The 24,090-nt window shown below is 37.7% G+C and overlaps 1 protein-coding gene across 2 annotated transcripts; it reads right to left on the bottom strand.

The window, feature by feature from the left end:
- Positions 1-7,995: 7,995 nt before the first annotated feature.
- LOC107780472 (uncharacterized) lies at positions 7,996-23,002 on the bottom strand. 2 transcript variants are annotated; one of them, XM_075223562.1, is made up of 16 exons: positions 22,720-23,000; positions 22,586-22,635; positions 22,427-22,487; positions 18,106-18,201; positions 17,855-18,004; positions 15,778-15,909; positions 14,144-14,271; positions 13,106-13,148; positions 12,639-12,722; positions 11,825-11,866; positions 11,301-11,371; positions 9,923-9,976; positions 9,716-9,821; positions 9,542-9,610; positions 8,547-8,690; positions 7,996-8,393 (listed from the first exon to the last, which is right to left on the bottom strand). In XM_075223562.1, the coding sequence occupies exons 1-16, from the start codon at positions 22,873-22,875 to the stop codon at positions 8,262-8,264; spliced, it is 1,518 nt and encodes a 505-aa protein (XP_075079663.1). In that variant the 5' UTR covers positions 22,876-23,000; the 3' UTR covers positions 7,996-8,261. The 2 variants fall into 2 exon arrangements, 1 of the variants encoding a protein (XP_075079663.1); XR_012695905.1 differs by lacking the exon at positions 7,996-8,393 and adding an exon at positions 9,015-9,082 and having other exon boundaries at positions 8,553-8,690; positions 22,720-23,002.
- Between the last annotated feature and the right edge of the window lie 1,088 nt (positions 23,003-24,090).

Raw genomic sequence — 24,090 nt, 5'->3', positions numbered from 1 at the left:
AAAAAGCCTCGTGGTTCGAGTAATTCCAATGGTGTTCCTTCAGGGGTCAGCCCTATCACAGCACATGTCATCCTTATAGGCCCGCTCAGATGGTTCGTCCAGTTCATCATGGCACATCAGCTAGCCATGGGACATACAGTGCTCGACCAAGTCAGCTTTCTCTCAGTGCACTTCTAGCTCAGAGTTCATCTCGTGCACTATCAATTTAGGGTTCGTCTGTACCAGGTTCTTCTGGTAGTCATTCTAGTTCTTAGGGTCTGCCTCAGTCTTTATAGACATTTTCACAGATGGGTTGTTTTGAGTGTGGAGATTTGGGTCATATAAAGAGACATTGTCCCTGCCTTTTGGGAGGTCCAACTTAGTAGAGAAGTCAGGCTGCGGCTCCCGCATCAGTTATTTCACCACCTGCCTAGCTAGAACGAGGTGGGGCACAAACAGCTAGAGGTCGCCCTAGAGGGGGAAGACGATCAGGTGGCGGTCAGACTCGATTTTATGATATTCCTGCCAGGCCAGATGTTGTTACTTCAGACACAGTGATCACATGTATTGTCTCAGTATGCCACATAAAAGCTTCTATATTATTTGACCCTGGTTCTAAACATTCCTATGTCTCGTCATATTTTACTCATTATCTGGATACGCCCCGTGAGTCCTTATTTTCACCTGTTCACGTATCTACGCCGGTGGGCGATACTATTATTGTGGATTGCGTATATCAGTCGTGTGCGGTGACTATTGGCGAATGAGATACTAGAGTTGATCTCTTATTGCTTAATATGGTTGATTTCGATGTAATTTTAGATATGGATTGGTTGTCTCCATGTCATGCTATTTTGGATTGTCACGCTAAGACCACGACATTGGCAATGCCGGGGTTGCCGAGGATCGAATGGAGAGGTTCTCTAGATTATGTTCCCATTAGAGTAATTTCTTATTTGAAGGCTCAGCAAATGTATGGGAATGGGTGTTTGTCATACTTGGACTTTATGAGAGATGTTGATGTAGACACTCATACTATTGATTTTACTAGTAGTGCGAGACTTTATGGATGTATTTCTTGTAGACCTGCCGGGTATGCCAACCGATAGGGATATTAACTTTGGTATTGACTTGGTATCAGGCACTCATCCCATTTCTATTCCTCCGTATCGTATGACACCAGTTGAATTAAAAGAAATGAAAGAGAAACTTCGGGAACTTCTTGATAAGGGGTTTATTAAGCCTAGTGTGTTGCCTTGGGGTGCACCGATTCTGTTTGGGAAAAATAAAGATGGTACTATGCGGTTGTGTATCGACTATAGGCAGTTGAACAAAGTTACAATCAAGAACAAGTATCATTTACCACGTATTGATGATTTATTTTACCAGCTTCAAGGAGCGAGGGTATTCTCCAAAATTGATTTGAGATCTGGGTATCACCAGTTGAAAATATGGGATTCGGATATTCTAAAGACAACATTCAGGACCCACTATCGTCACTATGAATTTCTCGGGATGTCCTTTGGGATGACCAATGCCCCAGTAGCATTCATGCACTTGATGAATAGTGTATTCCGGCCGTATCTTGATTCGTTTGTCATAGTATTTATTGATGACATCCTGGTATACTCACGCAGCTAGGAGGAGCATGCACAACATTTGTGTATTGTACTACAGAGGCTGAGGGAGGAGAAACTTTATGCTAAATTCTCCAAGTGTGGGGACACTTTATGCTAAATTCTCCAATTCGGTGGCATTTTTGGGGACACATTGTCCAGTGGTGGAATTAAAGTGGATCTGAAGAAGATTGAGGCAGTTCAAAGTTGTCCCAGGCCATCTTCAACTACTGATTTTTGGAGTTTTCTCGGCTTGGTCGGATATTATCGTCGCTTTATAGAGGGTTTCTCGTCCATTGCAGCCCTTATGACCAAATTGACCCAGAAAGGTGCTCCATTCAGGTGGTTGGATGAGTGTGAAGAGAGCTTTCAGAAGCTCAAGACTGCCTCGACCACAACTCCAGTTCCCGTTTGCTTCATCGTTGGCTTCTTATACTGTATATTGTGATGCTTCTCAGATTGGTATTGGATGTGTCTTAATGCAGGAGGGTAGTGTGATTGCTTATGCTTCGCACCAATTGAAGCCACATGAAAAGAACTACGTTGTTCATGATTTAGAGTTGGCAACTATTGTTCATGCATTAAAGATTTGGAGGCCCTTTTGTGAGGTATTTATAGATCACCAAAGTCAACATCACTTATTCAAATAGAAGTATCAAAATTTGAGACAACGCAAATGATTAGAGTTGCTAAAGGACTATAATATTACCATTTTGTATCATCCTGGGAAGGCCAATGTGGTGGCCGATGCCCTGAGTAGAAAGGTAGTGAGTATAGATAGTCTTGCATTTATTACTGTTGGTGAGAGATCACTTGCATCAGATGCCCAGTCAGATTTTAGCTTGTGTGGTTTCCCGGTCTTCCCTATATAACCGCATCAGAGAGTGCCAATATGATAATCCCTATTTGCTTGTCCTAAAGGACACAGTACAGCACGGCGATGCCAAAGAGGTTACTATTGGAGATGATGGGATGTTGAGAATGCAGAGTCAGATTTGTTTGCCAAATATAGATAGGCTGCATGAGTTGATTCTTGAAGAAGCCCACGGTTTGCGGTATTCCACTCATCCGGGTGCTGCTAAGATGTACCAGGACTTGAGGCAGCATTATTGGCGGAGAAGGATGAAAAAAGATATAGTTGGGTTTGAGCCTGGTGTTTAAATTGTCAACAGGTGAAGTACGAGCATCAGATACCGGCGGATTGTTCCATAGGCTTGAAATTCCGGAGTGGAAGTGGGAGTGTATCACCACGGACTTCGTAGTTGGACTCCCACGAACTTCGACGAGATTTGATGCTATTTGGGTGATTGTGGATCAGTTGACCAAGTCTGCGCATTTTATTCCAATCGATACTACTTATGCTTCGGAGCGGTTGGCTGAAATTTATATCCGCGAGATTGTTCGCATACATGGTGTGACAGTATCCATCATTGCAGGTCGGGGAACACAGTTTACATTACAGTTTTGAAGAGCAGTGCAGCAAGAGTTAGGAACACATGTACAGTTGAGTACAACGTTTCACCCTCAGACGGATGGACAGTTCGAATGCACTATTCAGATATTGGAAGATATGTTACGCGGTTGTGTTATAGATTTTGGGGGTTCTTGGGATCAGTTCCTACCGCTTGCAGAGTTTGCCTACAATAATAGTTACCAATCGAGCATTCAAATGGCTCTGTATGAGGCTTTGTATGGGAGACGGTATCGGTCTCCGGTGGGTTGGTTTGAGCCGGGTGAGGCTAGGCTATTGGGTACTAATTTAGTTCAGGATGCTTTGGAAAAGGTTAATTTTATTTAGGATTGACTTCGCACGGCACAATCTAGATTGAAGAGTTATGCCGACCGGAAGGTTCGCGATGTTGCTTACATGGTGGGAGAGAAGGTACTACTCAGAGTTTCGCCTATGAAAGGTGTTATGAGGTACAAGAAGAAGGGAAAGTTAAGTCCTTGATTTATTAGGCCTTTTTGAAATACTTAAGAGGATTGGAGAGGTGGCTTATGAACTTGCATTGTCGCCTAGTCTATCGGGTGTTCATCCAGTATTTCATGTATCCATGCTCCAAAAGTATGTCGGAGATCCGTCTCATGTTTTGGATTTCAGTATAGTTCAGTTGGATGGTAATTTGACTTATGATGTGGAGCCGATGGCCATTCTAGACCGACATGTTTGAAAGTTGAGGTCAAAGAACATAGCTTTAGTGAAAGTGTAGTGGAGAGGCCAACCAATCAGAGAAGCTACTTGGGAGACTGAGCGGGAGATATGGAGTAGATATCCACACCTATTTGAGACTTCAGGTATGATTCTAAATCCGTTCGAGGACGAACGTTTATTTAAGAGGGAGAGAATGTAATGACCCGGCCGGTCGTTTTAAGTATCACAACCCTATTTTCCCATTTACTGAATATTTAATGCTCAGTTGTAATTATGCACTTATCGGGAGGTTTTAGAATGAATTGGAACACTTAGTTCCAAGATTTTAAATCTTAAGTTGAAATAATTGGTCGGATGATGAATTATGTGTAAACGACCCCGGAGTGGAATTTTGATGGTTCCAATAGTTCCATATGGTGATTTTGGACTAAGGAGTGTGTCCGGATAATTATTTTGAAGTCCATAGTTAAATTTGGCTTGAAATGGCGAATATAAGAAATGGAAGGTTTGGAAGTTTGACCGGGAGTTGACTTTATTGATAACGGGCTCGAAATTCAGTTCTAGAAATATTCATAGGTTTGTTATGTCATTTATGACTTGTGTGCAAAATTTGAGGTCAATCAGACTTGATTTGATAAGTTTCGGCATCAAAGGTAGAAGTTGAAATTTGTTAGTTTTCGTTAAGCTTGAATTGGGGTGCGATTCGTGTTTTGAGTGTTGTTTAATGTGATTTGAGGCATCGACTAAGTTTATATGATGTTTTGGGACTCATTGGTATTTTTAGTTGAGGTCCCGAGGGCCTTAGGTGGATTCCGGATGGTTAACGGATCAAAATTTATACTTAAGCAGCTGCTGGAAATTTTTGCCTTCTGGTGCAATCGCACCTGCGGAATTTGGCTAGCAGGTGCTAGCTCGCAGAAGTGAGATGGACATCGTAGAAGCGGGCTGGAGCAGTATGGGTAGTGATTGCATGTGCGAGGGAAATTTCGCACCTGCGTGAATGTAGATGTGGACGAGGGATTGCAGAAGCGCATGTGTCCACAGAAGCAGACTGCTTCTCGTAGAAGTGAGTCCGCAAAAGCGGACTAGTGATCGCAGAAGCGGAGGCAGGGCCTCGTGGGTGAACCGAAGAAGCAGAAAATGGCTCGCACCTATGAGACCGCAGATGAGATCAATTTTGTCGCAGATGCGAAACCACTAGGCAGAGTACAATACATAGGGGTTAAGACATTTTTGTCATTTTTGAACTTTTAACACGGGTTGGGGCGATTTTTGAGCGAGAATCACGGGAAAACTTGAGGTAAGTCACTTTTGATCATTGTTAGTCAATAATATTGAATTATCATTAAGTATTCCGACTAGATTACGTATTTTGAAGGTGTAATTAGAGAATTTGGGCCTAGAGATTTAAAAATAAGGTTTGAGGATTTGAAAGTCGAGTTGATGTCGAATTTGGTAAAATTGGTAAGGTTGGACTCGTGGTTGAATGGACGTTCATATTTTGTAATTTTTGTCGGGTTCCGAGACGTGGTCCCCACTGTTGATTTTTGGGTTGAATTTCGGATTTTTATTGGAAATATTTAGTATTTTCTTATGGAATTGATTCCTATAAATTGTGTTGACTATATCGAATTAATTGTGACTAGATTTGAGGCGTTCAGAGGCTAATTCGCGAGGCAAAGGCTTATTGAAATAGAAAATTTACACGGTTAAGGTAAGTAACACTTCTAAACTTGGTTCTGAGAGTATTAATCCCTAAATCACGTGTTATATGATTTGTTTGGAGGTGACGCGCGTTTGGCCATGCACCATTGAACTTGTGACTTAATTGATTCTGTTGAGTTGCATAATCAAATAACCATGTCATTTTCCACATATCCTCCACGTGTTAGAGAGAATTGAGCTAAGACTCATGTTAAAGATTATGTTAGGCTACGTGCCGATATTTTTTGGGACCTACAGAGATCGTAATGCTGTTGAATTAATTATTTAAATTGTAATTTGTACTCAATCACATCTATTATTTGCATATCATATCTCACTCTCTGTTGTCATTCATTGATACATCATATCATCATATCGGGTTGATTTTTATGTCATTGAAAGCCCGGGAGACTGGGAATTTTGAGTGATATTTATGAGATCGGGTTGCACGCAACAACATATTTTATTTATTCATGCCTGGATCTGGCTTATTATAGCACTTGGGCTGAAGGAGCCTCTCTAGAGTCTGCACTCCACACAGTGAGGACAATTGATATTTTATTGAGGGATAGATCTTTCCTGGGCATGGATCTTGACCGAATTATCACATTTTTAGGATAGATTTTCCCTGGCATGGATCGTGACGAGAGTCCGTGCGTAGCTACTAGTAAATGTTAAAGTCCGGATAGTTTAGGATTCAAAGCATGAATTACTTGTGTAAATTGTATTCTTTGTTTAATTAATATTATTTGATATATATATATATATATATATATATATATATATATATATATATATATATATATATATATATATATATGGGATGGATCTTCGATGGGCTGGTTGACCATATACAGTACTGAGTGATTGAGTGTTCTGAGAGTGTGAGTGCACGAGGCTTCCATTGAGGTGCATCACATACAATATGTACATTGACATGTAGATATAGAGATGGTATATTCCTCATATCATTCAGATTTGATCTATTTTACTTGTATTGAGTTTAATTGTTGAACTTGAAAACATGCCTACATTTTTGTACTATTATTTCTATACTAGACTATACATGTTGAACTCGTCACTACTTTCAGCCCAAAGGTTAGTCTTATTATTTATTGAGTACATTAGGTCGGTTGTACTCATACTACACTCTGCACTTCGTGTGCAGACGCAAGTACCTCCAGATACGCCGACTGTTAGATTTTGGAGATTTGTCCGTTGGAGACTATCGAGGTAGCCACTTTGGCGTCCGCAAACCTTGACTCTCTTTCCTTTCAGTTATTCGTATTGTTCTATATTTCGAGATAGTGTATTTATCAGTCAGACTACGTTATCATTTAGATGCTCATGTACTTAGTGACATCGAATTTTTGGAGTGTAATTATATCAGTATTTGTGGGATTTCTATTAAATTTAATTATTATGTTTTCAAACTTAAAAGATTATTGTGATTTATTGAGGTTATTGGCTTGCCTAGTATTGAGATAAGTGTCATCACGACATGCGAATTTTGGGTCGTGATAATTTTCCCTTGTTTGGTTGGTGGGTGAAAAACTTTTTTCGAAAAATATTTCGCTCACCCCCTTTTCCCCAAATCGTTTCATGTGCCCCCCCCCCCCCCAAACCAAAATCCCAAATACCCAACATTTTTAGGACTCTATTTTCTTCAAAAATTTAATTAATCTTTTGAAAATTCACACAAACCCAAGTGGACTAATGTGTTTTACTTTTTCACGCAAAAGCAATGTTGAAATTCGTGCTACATAACTAAAAAGAAAGTACTCTTTTTTTGGTTGAAAAAAAGTACCGATTTTGTTAAAATGAAAGAACATATTTTCTACTACATCATTTAGTTGAAATGAAAGAAAATATATTTCTACATCATGAAAAGAAAATATTTTCTTTTCTTTAAATGAATGAAAAGACTTTTTTTCACATCATGAAAAATACTCATTTTGTTGAAATGAAAAAGAAAGTACTCTATCTACAACATGAAAAGAAAGTACTCTTAACAATATTTCTATTTAGGGGCAAGGTGGGGCAGGGTTGGGGGAGAGTGGGTGGGTGTGGTGGGGGTGGGGGGTAAGGGTGAGTGGGTATGAAGGAGTTGGTGGGGATGGGGAATAGGGTTGGAAAGGTTGAAGAAGACTTTTGGAAAATATTTTTCCTTCTCTTAATGGGGAAAATATTTTCCTCCAATTTGAAGAAAATGAGTTCATGAGAAAAATATTTTCCACGGCATTTGAGCAAACCAAATATAAAAAAATTGGAAATATTTCCCGAAAAATATTTTCCTTCGTACCAATCACACCCTAGTTGCCCTAGTTAAATGATGTGTTTAACGCTGCAATCGTACGTAAATCTAAATGCTTTAAGGCTCATTAAGGACTTGATGAGAAACAAAATTCTAGTGCGAACCAACCGCGCACGGGAGGCGCGCGCGTAGAAAAGGCCCAGCTAGGATTTGGACTTGGGCACTTCAGTTCTAATTGCAGCTTTTTTGACACTCGACTGTCCATCCGCCATGGTCATTACACTTGCTAGTTTACTTGTCAGTGCATAATGATCAAGACAATTATTATATGCAATCCATACATAAGCAGATGTGGCATACATGCAAAACTTAATGTAGAAAAAGCAATCTGTGGAGAATATTTCATGGATACAGAGGAAGCTAACATAACACCAATTAGCTCATCGAGAACACTAGTCCATAAAGGAAGCAATTTTCTTCAGAGGTCCATACACGGAGGAAAACAAGGTTACTGGAACCCTCTCTGTTTCTCGATGTCATGCAGTAATTGAAAGAATTACACTTGTCCATTTCCGGAAGGCAAGGTCGTCTTTTTGATCGGCCAAGGAACCCCTGCCATCACTGCCTCGATCTCTTCAATCTTCCGGGGACATTTGGTCATGTTAATGCATCCATTGGCAGTAACACACTTCAAGGACAAAAATAAACTTTTACCAACAAATAGGTACAACTTGACAAAGGTGAAGACATAATAAAAGAATCAAATCCAAGTTAATATGCACATTACGTAGAATTTATTCCAACAACACCAAAGAACTTAAATAAAGTAAAGCAAACACACCACATCACTTTCAATTCTGACTCCACCAAAAGCTCTAAATCTGTTGATCTCTCCATGATTGAAAAACTCAGACACCGACGGACTCTCCAAGGCAGGAAGTAGTAAGGCATCAATGAAGTAACAACCCGGCTCTACAGTGATCACCTAAGAATAATCCACAAGATTAGCATAATAAATTAACCAATATAATCATACAAAATGTAAGGCAACAATCTAAAGAGCGTAAGTACATTTTCTAGTGTCAGTGAGGATAAGAAACTTTATCCTAGGTTGAGGCCTAGAAGATACACTAAAAGTGGCCCAGCAACGTCTACATTCCATGAATTACTTTGATATGGACTATTTCAGTTCCCAAGCATGTTTTTTTAATATTTCTTCATGTTATTTCACAAAAAACATAGAAAGTCCACTAGGACAATAATCACTTGAATTTATCATTTTTAATTGCAGCAATAAGCTTAGACTTGCCAAGTAAATTAAGACCAACAACTAATGTGGATGCTGTTGAAGAGGTCATTTCCTTAGATAAGCCGCACCTGAAAAGATACACTAAAGCATAGTTCAATTCAACTTTAACTGAAAAAACATTGCTCCTTGATTCAGATCTACTAAAAAACAAGTCATCGAAAAAGCATGAGCATGCTGCCTTTATTTAGAGATAATTCATTTTGGAAGGGGAGCTTTGGCATAACTGGTAAAGTTACTGCCATGTGACCAGGAGGTCATGGGTTCAAGCCGTGGAAACAACCTCTTGCAGAAATGCAGGGTAAGGATGCGTATTATAGACCCTTGTGGTTCGATCCTTCCCGGGACCCCGCGCATAGCGGGAGCTTAGTGCACCGGGCTGCCCTTTTGCCCTTTTCATTGATTGCTTCCAAGATGGTGAATTATCAAGAACCACATTAGTGGTTATTCAGTGAGAATTTACGAAATAGTAATTTTTACCTAGAAGTTTAAATCTAATATGTAATGTCACTCAAATATAGACTACTGACCATTCCCTCTAACAGCTTTCTGCTAGTACGTAGAGAGCTCAATCCAGGTTCTTTTGGTCTTTCAGCTCCCTGAAATTGTAAGCCAGTTATTCACTTCTCAATTATATCCAGAGAAGATATGAAGAACTGCATGCTACTTATCAATGGAAGGCATTTATCTAAGAAAAAACAAACCTTCAAGTAACCCCCAGGATCATGAGTATCTATTCCAAGTAGGTGCCCCAACCCATGAGGCATGAAAACAGCACCAAGTCGCTCGGTCATCATTTTATCAACATCCCTTAAATCAAAGTAAAGAATGCCCTTTTCCATGTTAGTTATTCCAGACTCTACAGGAAAGGCTCGTTAGAGAGAATAAGTCAATAAGGGAATAGAAGATACCCAACAAGTAGCTGCCCTTTCTTCAGTGATTCCAAGATGATCTTTTCAGCTAATCTGCAATTCACGGTGAAATATAAGTGAGAAACAAGCTAAAGTAACTTCAAGAAAAGGAAGATATTCATTCCATGAGGTAACCTACAGTTAAAACCCCATGTCACCTAATTTATGGCCGTAATAAACACCAATAGATGCAGATACGCCTTCATGTTTCTACAGAATAATTTTCCTCTGTAGCTTTCAATTATAGCTTAAACTGCAACATGTTTGAACTTGTCATAGCATCTCATTGTTTCCAACAAAAGGTAACTTCAAATTGATCATTCAGGGGGCAGTTTCACCAATTTTCACGGTAAGATAGGACACATATTAATTCATCTTTCAAGAAAAAGTTCAAGACTTAGAAATTACATGGAAAAAGAAAAGCTGTAAGGTTGCAGCTTTCACGCTCAAATAGTGAAGAATATTGGAAAAAGTTAAACAAAACAGCTAGGAGAAACTTCAGCAATTTTCAGTGTTAGCTTTTCCTTAATAATAGTTCTGAAACTCGCACTATAAACTTATTGACGGACATTGATCCAAAAGGTTGCTTTTCTTTGTGGGTGGGTGGGTGGGTGGGGTGGGGAGGGGGAAGAGAAATATATAGAGTATGCACTTGTTTACAGAGCTACAAACTGCAAATATTCATTCTTCAGGCCAAGCAGCACCTTTTACTCTTTAAAATGAAACAAACATGCACGGAAATGTGTGATGTAGTTTGTTTGTTTACATAGGAAGAAAGAAACCTAATTTTCTGAGGTTTGTGGTAAGGGGTGTGTATTATTACACCCTCCATTCTGATTTTGATGTCTAGCGAAGTTCACATGACTCTCAAAGATAAAAACATTACATCAACAATTTATCAAGTCAGAATGTTAATGGTGGAACACTTTATGACAAGTGAAGCCAAATGTGTGTACATAGGTTACTCTTTTTGTTTATCTGGATATTTATCTATTTCTTCTCCTTGACAAAAGTTTTTTCCATTTATGGAGCTATTGGGAAGGTGGGACAAACGATCTTCTGATTTGCGTGTAATAAGTAATGAGATATTCCACCTTATAAAAGTGAGCATTGTTTTGACATCCTCAAAAAGAAACAACATTCAATTTGAAGTTGATGGGACAAACTCTAAATTGTTAGTTTAGTGACCTAAGCAAATATAGAATCAACTGATTTTGTGAAGGGATTAGGAAGAGCATATCACGATTCATGTCTATTTACTAAGTGATCCATGTTCTGCCATTAGCTTTTCTAGTAATTCTACGTATTGATTTTGACGTCAGAAAGGGGAAAACGAAAAGATGATCCCAACAACTTAAATTCAAACTCAAAGTCGTACTTATGCATATCGACCCAGCTCACTCCAGGGCTCATGGCAGAAATGACAGCATCGTGAGCGTCGAGGACAGCCTGCAAATAATAGTGATTTTATCATATAATGAAACAATAGTTATATGATCTCAAAGCACATGAACCATGGAAAATCACATTCAGAGGTCCTATAAGCTTCATATTCTGTCATAATACAGGCCTTACCAATGAAACAAATGAAGGTAGAAGGCTCAGAGAGGTACATAGTTTGCATCAGGAGTTCAGGAACGCTTCCAAGGTGGGGTTTCAGTCAAATTAGGGGAACTCTAGAGACTAAAATCTGTAGTTTGATCCTAAACCAAATAATGCATTTTCTTAATAGAAGGAAATCTAACCAGTTCACAAGCATATCTTATGCACCAATTACATTTACTCAGAAACTGCACAATGCAAAACATCAACTGGAGGTAATACAAATGAGATGCACATTATATTCCCATCTCAAGGAGGTATGTAAGCATTATCCTATTCTGCGCAAAAGAGGATACTCACAGTATATACAAGTGACTGGTCACGAGTAAATTTCCCATTTACCTGCAAATCCACAAGTGGAAATCATAAGGGATATAAGCTGCAACTATAAGCTGCACTTAAGGGTTTCAAGACGGAGGAGGACCAATTTCAGGTTACAGCCAAAACACACAGGAAGCTGCATCTAGTATATATGGTCACTACTATATAGTAAAATAATTGATATTTGAGCAATTTTTAAGTGATCACAAGAAGAGGGGCAGCGATGTGGAGAGGGTATCCAAGCACACATATTCAATGCTGAGTAAGAGCTTTCTAAAGATTAAAGACCAATATTTACATTTAAGCATCAATTTCCAATTCTAAAGTCTAAACCAATACTGTCTGCTAGCAATAAGTACTTACTGGCACATACACATAAAATGCAAGAGCCGGTCATGCAATGGCTACTCAAATAACAGCTAAAATTGGAATAAAAGCTTAGTGCTTAACATGAAAGATCCTCACTATCTAAACTTTGGATAAGCAATAAGCAAAAGAAACATGAACAGACTGAAAGACATCCAAACAAATGCAAAGCAGAATAGTGAACCAGCAAATTATCACAAGATAATTAATGTGGAATGGTAAACAATATTACAGTGTGCTTATTATGTTCAGGGTATATGTTGGTCCACATTTCCTCCAGGAGAGTGAAGTGCATATAATTTTCATGTGAATGTTTATTGTTATTATACTTCTATATGGCACTCGATATAAGAACTTTAACAAGCACGTTGCAACATGATGGTACACTTCAATGTGCCCACAAAATGTTAAGGACACGTGCACTCACTGGAAAGGAACAAGTTATGTCAGACCCATAAAAGTGGTATTCAGCTCCCATATCAAGAAGAGCCATATCTCCCTCTCGCAATGTCTGCAGAAAAGGAAAAGTGTAATGTTAGTGTGGATAGTGTATATCAATTAGTTGAACCCTTATATAACTCAGAGTAGTGGAAGCCTGTTATAGGAGATCATATTGACGCAATGTCTGACTATCAGCATACAGCAACAGACAGATAACTGGGTTCCAGGTTGATGACCTTTCCAGACATTCAAGGTAATCATCTATACCACACCAAAAGGTAAAGATGGATACAACATCAATATCAACCATAGTTGATATAGATAAAAATGAAGCACTTGATTTATGTTTATCCCAGAAAAGAGACGAGTTTTTTTACAACTTCCATGCAGATCGGAAGACCAGCAGTAAAGGAGGGATACAACATATTAAAAAGAAGAACACAAATAACATACCTTGTCATTTGGAGCTGCTGCATGACCATAATGGAGTACAGCACTGCAATAGAATATGGTAGCATTAGCTGATAATTTGAAAATTGATCTCAAATCTAGCTTTGGCTCTTTACAGAAAAAACTCTACCTCAACCCCAAAGCTAGTTGGTGTTGACTCTTAACCATTCACATATAAGATAAATTGATTTCTAATTTGGTCGATAAAACGTAGTTGCCATAGTTTAACAATGGTTACTTGTATTTCTAACGGTAGTATTTGGACAGCTACAAGATCAAATCTAAGTGACATCCCTGATCTTGAGACACCATCTAGAATTGGGAGAGAGAAACTAAAAAAATGCTTCCTACTTTTCTTTCTTTCCAAATGACCCACTACCCTATTTTAAAATTTACTTCGCTTCTCAAATAAGGTGAGATGTGAGAACCGCCCCACCTAAAAGCATAAATTTTAGAGGACGGGAAAATTTACTTAGTTATTCATCCCTCGAGCATGTTCTATGATGGCAGCAGCCTAAAGCACACATAATGTATTAAGCTCATTCCAAAGTCAAATCAAAATGCTTATAAGAAGGTAGTTACATCATTCTTTATAAATAAAAAAAGAAGAAAGAACTTCATCTACAGAATTACAATCGGCTGAAAATTTGACCCATCGTGTCAGTCTCATTGGTCGCCCGGAAGGAGGTGTTCTGAAAGAAGCCACTCAGCTTCCTTAAAAGCCTACATATACTAGATAATGTACTTCCAGCTCTCCTCCACAACAATGCAGCCTAGAGCACGTCTTTTGAGTCAATGTAGGACACACACACACACACACGCACGCACACAAAAAAAACACATATATATATATATTTCATAGACACCAAAGACTAGCTCATTCCGCGATCTTTAGGTTATATAGAAGTTAGTGAGCCAGATACCAGGTCTACCACCCATTAAACAGTCAACATTCTGAAAAATCTGCTCGATGGTTTACAATTTTTATATTTACAGTGCATCACTGCTTGAGATGGAAGATACAAGGAAAAGCAAACTTACCTATTGTCGCCAGTAGCACATATGCATGTGTATGAACAATGCCTACAACCACCATACATGTAGGTGTGGTGAAGAAACATGCTTTCTAACTGATACTCTTTCATCCCCACTTTTGTTTTCCTCATAACCTACACAAAAGAATGCAACTGGTAATAAAAAGCTAAGCGAAGAGTTGGAGAGCAGATATTATACTAGGACACCCCATAGCTAAGAAACATAAAAAGGAAGACATTGAAAGAAAATTACATTAAAGATAATCCACAGAAAATGATGGAAAGAGTAAGTGATACACTAGGAATGAGCTATGTCTACAATAGCCAGATTAACTATAACTGGAGTGTGGAAAGTATTACTAAAGCAAGGATATTACTAAGATCATTCAAATGCTTTCACACCATTATATAGTATAAGTCTTTCCTTTATAGAGAAAAAGAAAAACTGAGAGCCTTCTAACACTTGGAGATTGGTTTCTTATTTGATCAATATTCCAACACATTAGTGCTTGACTGCCACCAATCAAGGTCAACCTAATCTCAACCAATTGAAGCATCACTCTCTTACTAGTTACTAAAGAGCCAACTGACTCGACAACTCAAAATAAGAATCAAAGAAAAATACCCCAAGAATACAAAACATTTACGTTTTTCCCCAGATAAGTAATGCGAAAAAGCATAGATTTGCTCATTCCTCAAAAGATTAGGGCATGCTTCTGTTTATTTACCCCTAATTATCAACATAAATATGTTTGCATCTTACGGGTTCTTTTTTTGGGGGGGGGGGATTACCCTTTTGGACATAAGAATATTTTCACTTTTTTTCGAAATCAGTGTTTGGCCATAAAATTTTCAATTTTCACTTGAAGATAAATTTTGGAATTTTTCGAAAATTTGAAAAACTCCAAAAAACTGTTTTTCAAAATTTTCACCACTCACAAAAATTCAAAAACAACCCAAAATTATATTCATGTCCAAACACAACTCTAATTTTCAAATACCATTTTCACTTGAAATTTTTTCACTTTTTTTTGGAATTTTACAATTCTTATGTCCAAACGCCACTATAATTTGATGAATGTTTTGCACTCCAGAAAGAATCAAAGTCAGCAACCTTCATGGTGTGCTGACTTGCAAGTTAATATATCTCAACATTTGACTCTCAAAAGCATAAAAAATATGTATAAGAAAACATAAAGGCCTTAGCCAAAAACTTTGTAAGCTTTTCTTTGAAACAACATGTCTCAACTTCCACTGTGTCTTGGCAAAATATTTTTTTGATAACTGAGAAATCACTGAGGGCTAGCTAGCGCATGGTTCGAAACTTTGTGGATAATGGGCCTGCAGATTCGAACCACTACACTTAAATATCAGGTGACTTTTGGTCCATAGGAAGATTCGACCTCTTGGTATGCACATAATCAAAATAGCACGCGCTATGCTCTGCTGAACCAAAGCCTTGGGAGGTGTGTTTTGACAAAAAAAATTCTACACTATGTTGCAGGTAGCCAATAAGAAAAATGCCGGATCTACTTTATCAAAGAAAAGTACAAGATCTAACTAGCAAAAAGTGCAGGACACTATAATAAATTGAAGTATGGTAAGTGAAATTTCCCATTGAAAAGGTAGAACAATGCTTACCTCAACATGAGCTTCAGTGCTTATGTCATTGGCAAATTGAATGAGAGCAAGTTCTAAGTTGGACTTTGTAACACGGCATTCAGTCAGGATAGGATGCAACGTGTTTAAATCTGTCTGGAACTTCTTAATACCCTACAGACCACAGGCATAATGAGTCAACAACCATTGTACAAGTTGGAACTCCAGCTACTACTTGCTTCAGACATATATATCAGCTGAATTTCATCATTCTGATTTTGAGAAAGCAATTGATAAAAAGATACAATTGGGCGGGGAAATGACAAGACAGCTAAACACAAGGATAGCTTGCAAAAACCATCATGATTCACTAAATGACTGATAGCATACAGAAATGCTATAAAAATATGGTATTCATTATAGTGGTGAAAATAATGATTTACAACTGAAATAATCCGCCGACAAAAGCTCCAATAAGATATCTTAAATTAGAGGAATTGATCAAGATTCCAGCGTTCATGATAAGTAAAACTGTGTTTGTGACCACATTGTCATCTGCGCCAAACAAAGGTTGTGCTCTCTAATGAAATTTTCTAAAGAAAGAACAAGGCTCCTTATAAAGTGGGTGCTTTCTTGGCTGGTTCAGAAGGGGGATGTCTGACTTAACACAACCTTCAGAAAAGGGGGTTTCACAATTGCAGCAGGTGTTCGTTGTTTCGGGAGCAATATGAAGGTGTAAATCATTTATTTCTCCATTGCAATGTCACTTCACCAAGTTGGGATACCTACAGTCATGTGCTTGATAAATTGGAAGGAATATAATCGCGGAATCTTTGAGGGAAAAAAGAAAAAGTTACTGGTTTCAAGTACAAAAGTATTTTTTTGCTCGCCTTTTGTTGTAACATTTCTGTTGAATGGTGTAAATAATGATGTTACCGCCATGATAATTTTACTTAGCTCATCACACAACTTGTAAATAGAACAAGTTTTGCCTGTAATATCTCCTAACACCTTCTTGCTGTTGGGGTCTATCAACGAAATTACCTTCCATAAAAGTATCTCACAAGACATTGAATTCTCGATAAGCATGCCAACAAACTGTCCAGTAGATGCATTTATCCCCAATGTGTCCCCCATCTTCCTTCTGAGTTTCAGACCTTTACCCTCTACTAATTTCAGTTATTCCTAGGAGGAATAAATGGAAAGTCTACCCTCATCAGTTCACTAAATCTGTCTTAAGGCGTGGATAGACGGGAAGAATCACCTAGTGTTTTTTGCCACAGATGGGATTTGAGCCTGAGACCTCATGGTTCTCAACCCAGTTTTGACTAGGGATGGGCATAAAATCCAAAAAACCGAAAAACCGGACCGCACCAAATTAATTCGGTATTTCGGTTTCAGTTCTTCCAATAGCATCATGTTTGTAAGATCTAAATGTCTTATCAGTTATCCCTAAAGAGAAAATTAATTCAACAGACTCTGTTTTTGCTTATGTGTTGATGCTTTATTTCTTTGAACTATTTGTCATTTTGTCGTTTCACTAATGTTTTGTTTTTGTGTATAGGATCAGTCTGTAAATGATGTATCTATCATACTGCTAAAAGTTTATATTTGACTCTACTACTCTAGTCTCAATTTGTGTTTATGTCTCTTTTAATTTTTCATAGATGGCAGATGAAAGTAGATAAAATGATGCCGGTTCAGCTGAAAGCTTACCTAATACCGAAGATAGTACTGCCAACACGATTATCACGCACTATGGGATGCCCTAAAATGCAAAAACTGTCGTGACTTTGGGATGAAAGGAGCGACCTTAAGCAATTTTTTTTGATAAACTACAAATTTCGATCTCGCATATTTTAGAATCCTTGGCAAGTCATTGTAGCCCTCAGCCATTCCTAAAAGGTGTGGTAATTACTCAGCACTATCATATCTGGATTAATTATTGTGAATTTACTGGGAAAAAACATGGTAAATCTTATATCATTCCTTGCAAGCCCTCGCAAACAATAGGATGAGACATAAACTTGAAATACTGCCAGTTTAGAATCCTTGTTGCTATCAGTACCAAGCCCATGCAAGAGACATAATAATGGTGTTCATGGGATGAGACATAAACCTGAAATTCTGCTGGTTTAGAGTACTTATTGCTATCTGTATTAAGCCCATGCAAGAGAAATAGCAACGGTGTTCCCATCTCTTGGTACTGATTAGACAAAACTTCCTTAATCTCATCAGTATAGAAGACCTGGGTAACCTTGTACTTTTCCTGAAAAAGACCAATGTAAGAGTAAATCAAATCCTTGCATTGCCTTCCACTTGATGAACAGGATCACCCATGAAATACAAGTTCGAAAAATGAATAGTTACCTGGAAGTGAGTAAGTGGTTTTATTTCTCCCATCCAAACAGCATAGTCAGCCGGTAACCTAGGAGCAAAGAGCATAGATTTCCTACTTGCAATATCCTTCATTAAGAAAGCAATATTCAAGGATGCTTCAAATTTATAAGCACTAGAAAGTTTAGATAATAAGGTTCATCGGCCACTCTCTCCATTAAATTTCCTTACGTTAAAACATTAACACACTTAAGAAAGGAAGAATAATGCATACTCCTTGAAGTTTCGACTCATAGCACATCACTCTCGTGGACTTTTACTCATGATTTGTGTAACAAAACTATATCCTAATCTACATGGAAAAGTTTTGACCCCATATGTACTGAGATTTTAACTTTTTTCCTTCTATTTATGTAAGAAAATTTACTTATGGTATTTGAACATTTTTTAAAAAATTACTGGATGAATCACATCCACATTCCACATGTTTAAACTATATCCTCATTAAAAGACTGAAAAACTACATAAATAAAATTTCTACTGACTTTTAAGCTCGTTTTTTTTAATTTGTTCATTCTTCTTTAGATTTATAAGCATTTAACTTTATTATCCGCTTAAGTGCGTGATAATAATTCGAACAGTTGATTGGAGGAAAGTAAGCTTAGATTTTTTTTTTTTATAATCCTAGGTAATGGGAAGATTGACGAACATGTCACACATTGTATTGGAGCGGGATGAATGAAATGGAGGCTCGCATCCGAGGTCGTAGGGTACCACTGAGTCTTAAAGGTAAGTTCTACAAAGTGGTGGTTAGACCAACTATGTTGTATGGGGCAGGAGTGTTGGCCAATCAAAATCTCTTACATCCAAAAGATGAAAGTAGCGAAAATGAGAATGTTGATGTGTGGGCATACTAGGAAAGATAAGATTAGGAATGAAGATATTTGGGATAAGGTTGAAGTGGCCTCAATAGTGGACAAGATGCGAGAAACGAGGCTGAGATGGTATAGGCATGTGAAGAGGAGGTGCACTGATGCACCAATAAGGAGGTGTGAGACATTGGCCATAGTGGGTCTGAGGAGAGGTAGAAGCAGACCGAAGAAATATTGAGGAGAGGTAATTAGAAAGGAAATGGCATAGTTGCAGCTTGCCGAGGATATGACCTTTGATAGGAGGGTGTGGATGTCGAGAATTAGGGTAGAGGGTTAGTAGGTAGACACACGGTTTCCTTTTCATATAAGTAGTATTAGTATTACGCACGCCTTCTCTTATTCTTAGATTTCTAGTATTAAATGTTGTTTGCTTTCTGTTGTTGCTGCTTCTTTTCCATGACTTTGCCACTATTATATTTCTTTATATTTCTTTTCAGCCGAAGGTCTATCGGAAACAGTCTCTCTAACTTCACAAAGTAGGGGTAAATTCTGTGTACACACTACCCTCTCCAAACCCCACTCGTGAGATTTCAATGGGTATGTTGTTGTTGTTGTTGTATTTTATTCTTTTTCTTTCAATGAAAGCTAAGAAAATTTTCATTGCAGTTGGCACTCAGAGACTGCTGGTTAAAAGAATATGTACAAGGGCAAAAGTTTCCATGATAAGCCATATCGGGGATCTAAAAAGTCTTATCATCTTCTATTATTATTTACGAAGGCAAATTTACACCAAGAAGACAAGAAATATAAACATTTTTCCTCTAATACTATGTGAAATAGCAACTTTGCTCTCCTCGAAGCATCTCATTTCTTTACTTCCATAGGACCCAAAGGATGCATAAGGGGATTGAATTCCACAGCTTCATGCTACATCTCTGCACCTCAGTCTTCTCTAACTGTATAAAGCTTCTATATATTGGCAGGATAACTCATCTTATATTGACATGCGACTGGACAGTGAATAAGTTGCAGCCCTTTTCCTTTTCTTTTTCATGTAAATAGCATCTACTCTACAGCACAGAACATTTCAATAGCAAATTTGCTAGTGTTAAATAGGCAGTGTTAACAGCAATAGATCTAAAACACGCCTCTGTAGCAGATACTTTAACTTTCTAAATCAGCTTCCAGGATGTTCTTCATTTTTTTTCGCAGATAAAGTTTTGTACTCTGGCCTTACAGAATACTGCCTCTGCTATCGTGCAGCCATTATAGAGAATCTTTTCCTCCAGACGACCATTTCTTCTCTTCCAGTTTTTTAACATATTCAAAAAAGCTGTTTCTTTCCAAGTCATGACATTTTTTTCTCAGGGATTGTTCCATTGTTCCCAATTCTGAAAGTAGGGATAAGGTCTGTGTACATACTACCCTCCCCAGACCGCACTTGTGGGATTCAACTAGGTTCTTGTTGTTTGTTACATGATCCAAATCAAGCTCACTAATTAGGTGAAATTTCTTCTGTTAACTATTTACTGCCAATATAAGTTTCTTTCAATCCATCAAGTTGCCTCTCCAACTTTTTCTGCAAAGGAGATAAGGACACAATATAGGTGGGAAGATTGTATAAGGCACCTCCAAAAGACAAATATTGTTGTTTCCATGCGGAAAGTCTTTCTCAAGCTTCTCTACTATTCCCTGCTATACTGCAAATGATTTATGCTTGGAACCAAAAGGGAGACAAAAATATGTGGAAAGAAGCAACTTTGCAACCCAAAATGTAACACCAGTAGCAAGTTCTCAACCTCATTATCTCCATACGCAGCTTTTGCAAGCCTGAGACAGCATCAAAAGCTAATAAACCCCTTTAAGACGCATCAACTTACTTTCCTCCGCACCACAAAAAGCTATGCATCATCAACAGAGAAAATATAATCTACTATAAAATATGTGACATATTAAAGTTGTTCTTACTTTCAAATCAGAACTCCTTGATCCAGCCACCTGCCAAGTTCCAGCATTCTACTGAATACCTTCATTACCAAAATGAATAGAAAGGTGAAAGGTATCACCTTGACAGAACCCTCTTTGGGAGCTTAAGAATTCTGTTGGTTCACCATTTACTAGGGAAGTGTACTTCACTCACAACTATTTCTCTCCAAATTCCATCTTCCTCAAAGGGCAACTAGAAATGTCTAGTTTACATGGTCATACACCTTGTCCACATCTAGCTTACGGAGGAGCCTAATTTCTTTTGTTTTATTCTCTCATCCAAGCACTCATTTGCCACCAAAGCAGCATATGTTATCTGTCTGCCTGTGACAAAGGTCATCCGTAGCTTAGAAATCAATTTAATTAACTTTTTTAGCCTTTCTGCCAATGCTTTGGATACGATCGTAAAAATTCCTATCACCAAACTTATGCTCTATAATCAGTAAAACATAATATAGTTTTAATAAAAAATATAATAAAGCAAATCTGTCTGTATGTAGATTAAGTGTAGCTTTTGTTACACAAAATTAAGAGAAAGGAGCTTTGGATAAAGGGGAGATATGTGATACATGATGAAACCTCAAAAAAAATGATTGCATAAAAAGGTTCACTGAGGATGACTAGAATTAAACAATAAGTAGAATGGGGTTATCTATGTGCCTTAAACCTCTTTGTAAAAAAAATCTGATATCTGGTACATGTTCCTTGCTATTTTTGGCATCAGTTGGGTTATGCCACAGAGCATCAAAGAAGCCTATAAATGCTGGTCTCTTTGGAAAGTTGATAAGTCCGTCAGGAAAATCTGGCAGATGGTTCCTGCCTGCATCTTTTGGTGTGTCTGGTCAGAAAGGAATCACAGGTGTTTTGACGGGATATCAACTCCTCCTATGGTGTTTAAGGCTAGATGTCTTCTATGGTTGTATAGTTGGCATAATTTAGTTCCTACTTCCTAATGACTGTCATATGAAGTTTTTTGATTTTGTCAGCTCTTTAGCTCTTGCTTATCTCCTTTTTGTTCATAGCTGACTGTTTTTTTTTATGTACTCTCTTTTGTAAGCCCAACTATTGAATCTTTAAGTAGCTCATCTTTCCCTTCTTACCCTTTTTTTTTTTGAATAAGGTGAAGTACCCTAAAAGAATCAGTACCAAGGAGCTACGACAAAGTTGACAAATTTTAAGAATATTTCTTATCCACATTCCTTCATTGACTTTAAGAATCCAACAGAAAAAGTACCACAAAACAAAACAGGAAATTTCGCAATTGATCATTCTGGAATGGGAGAATATGGGTCTCTCCGTCCCTTCAACCAAACATACAATTAAATTTAGGGAAAGCGCCAATCTGTCAAGAAAAGGTTGATAAAACATTTTCATAGCTCTGCAACATCAGTTAACACATCATAAGCTACTTCTCGACATGGAATTACTCATTTGAGCACCATCCAAGAATCTTTAAGAAAGAAAAAAATTCAACATTTATTGATATCATATCTTACAATAGCTCCATAAAATCCAGGCTCTTGTACTCCAAACAAGTAAGCGAAATAGCTCTCCTGTCTACAAACAAGCCAGAAGTTAGTAACTAGTCCAATCATCCACCTCAGATGAGGAGATAATTGCTATAATACAACACTTAGATAGATGGCCATTAATACCTGAACAATTCGAGGTGATCGGTGCAATGACGAGTTTGCTCCTCGCCACCCTAATTCAAATTTTAAAATCGAGATAAGTCAGAAGAGAAAGCTGAAGTGAGTGAAGGTAAAGACAAAAAGCAAGTAATGAGAACCTGAAGGAGAACAAAGCCTTGGAGAGGACGAGAGGAAGAAGATAGGTGCTCGCGCAGAGAGTTGAGAAGCTTCTCTCGATTGAGTGAGTGGAGTTCCATGGGAATCATCGGAGGAGACAGAGATGATGATGAAGAAGAAGGAGAAGAAGAAGCCATTAGAGCGATCAGGCCGTGGCCCTAATCGATGAGTTGGGAAAAACAGCAGATTACACTTCCGACTGTTTATAATATGGCCGTGAGCCTGCAAGTTTTTCCCAACCTGGGAATACTTACAGCCTCCGTTTTACACAAAATAATCAAGTTACCTAATAAATCAAAATTTAATTTAACAGCGGACTAAAATTGAAGTTACATACTTCACCATTTAATCTTAATGAAGTGACAAATGTGTCACTAAAAGTTAATTATCTTATATGTATTGTTTGGTGTAAACATGGGAATGAATTTTTGCTCTAACTTTTACTCCAAACATAGTTAATGATTCGGTAGGAACATGATGCATATTTCGAATTAAATCAAAATAAATTAACTTCTAATAAATTTTGGTATTTCAAAACTACCTGAAAAATTACAATTAGCAGTCTTTCTCGTGTTAAAATGACTAAAATGATCCATTTTAGAATAGTATGACAAATTCACGGAATCCTCTTCATATTGTTATCAGTACATTACACTTCACTATGAAATTTGCCCATATTTTCTATTCAGTTTTTTCTTTATTGGTACTCAATTATGATATTTTTTGGGATAAGTTCCACATAACTTAAGAATTTTTCCTCCATTAGTAGTTCAAATCTTACATGAATACAACTTGATTTTGCAAAGATTTCCTGCGTTACTTATCAGTTTCCCCAAAAAATGCTTATAGATGTATTTGTGAGCACATATCTAACTTTGATGTCATTTTGTACCTTTTTAGATGTCCAAGATGACTTTTAAACTTCAAATGGACTCATTTGTGGGATCTATTGAATTAAATTGCTTCCAATTTAGATCATAATAGTAGGTACTTATCAAACTTTGGCTGCAAAGACAATGTTCTGAATAATTTGATGGTTAAATCTCATTATTTGATGTGTGAAAGCTCAATACAACAACCTATTTGGAAGAGAGAGTAAATTTCTGGACTCACATGAGATTATTCAAATGGTTCACAACCACTCTGAAGTGTACTTGCAGGACAACAGATCCTATTAACTGTCGTATTGACATAATATCTCAGCTAACTATAAAATAAAAATCCAATATCAAAATATGCACAACCAAACTTTCCGTCAGTGTTTTGAAAAAGCATAGGAACCCTTGCTAACTCCATATCTATTCTATTAGAATAGTTGGGATCCAATATAGTCAGTCGCATTAAATCTCCAA

The sequence above is a fragment of the Nicotiana tabacum genome, chromosome 10, assembly GCF_000715075.1.
Source record: "Nicotiana tabacum cultivar K326 chromosome 10, ASM71507v2, whole genome shotgun sequence".
NCBI lineage: Eukaryota > Viridiplantae > Streptophyta > Magnoliopsida > Solanales > Solanaceae > Nicotiana > Nicotiana tabacum.
The sequence above is the reverse complement of the archived record's forward strand: the minus strand, read 5'-3'. Positions and strand labels throughout refer to the sequence as shown.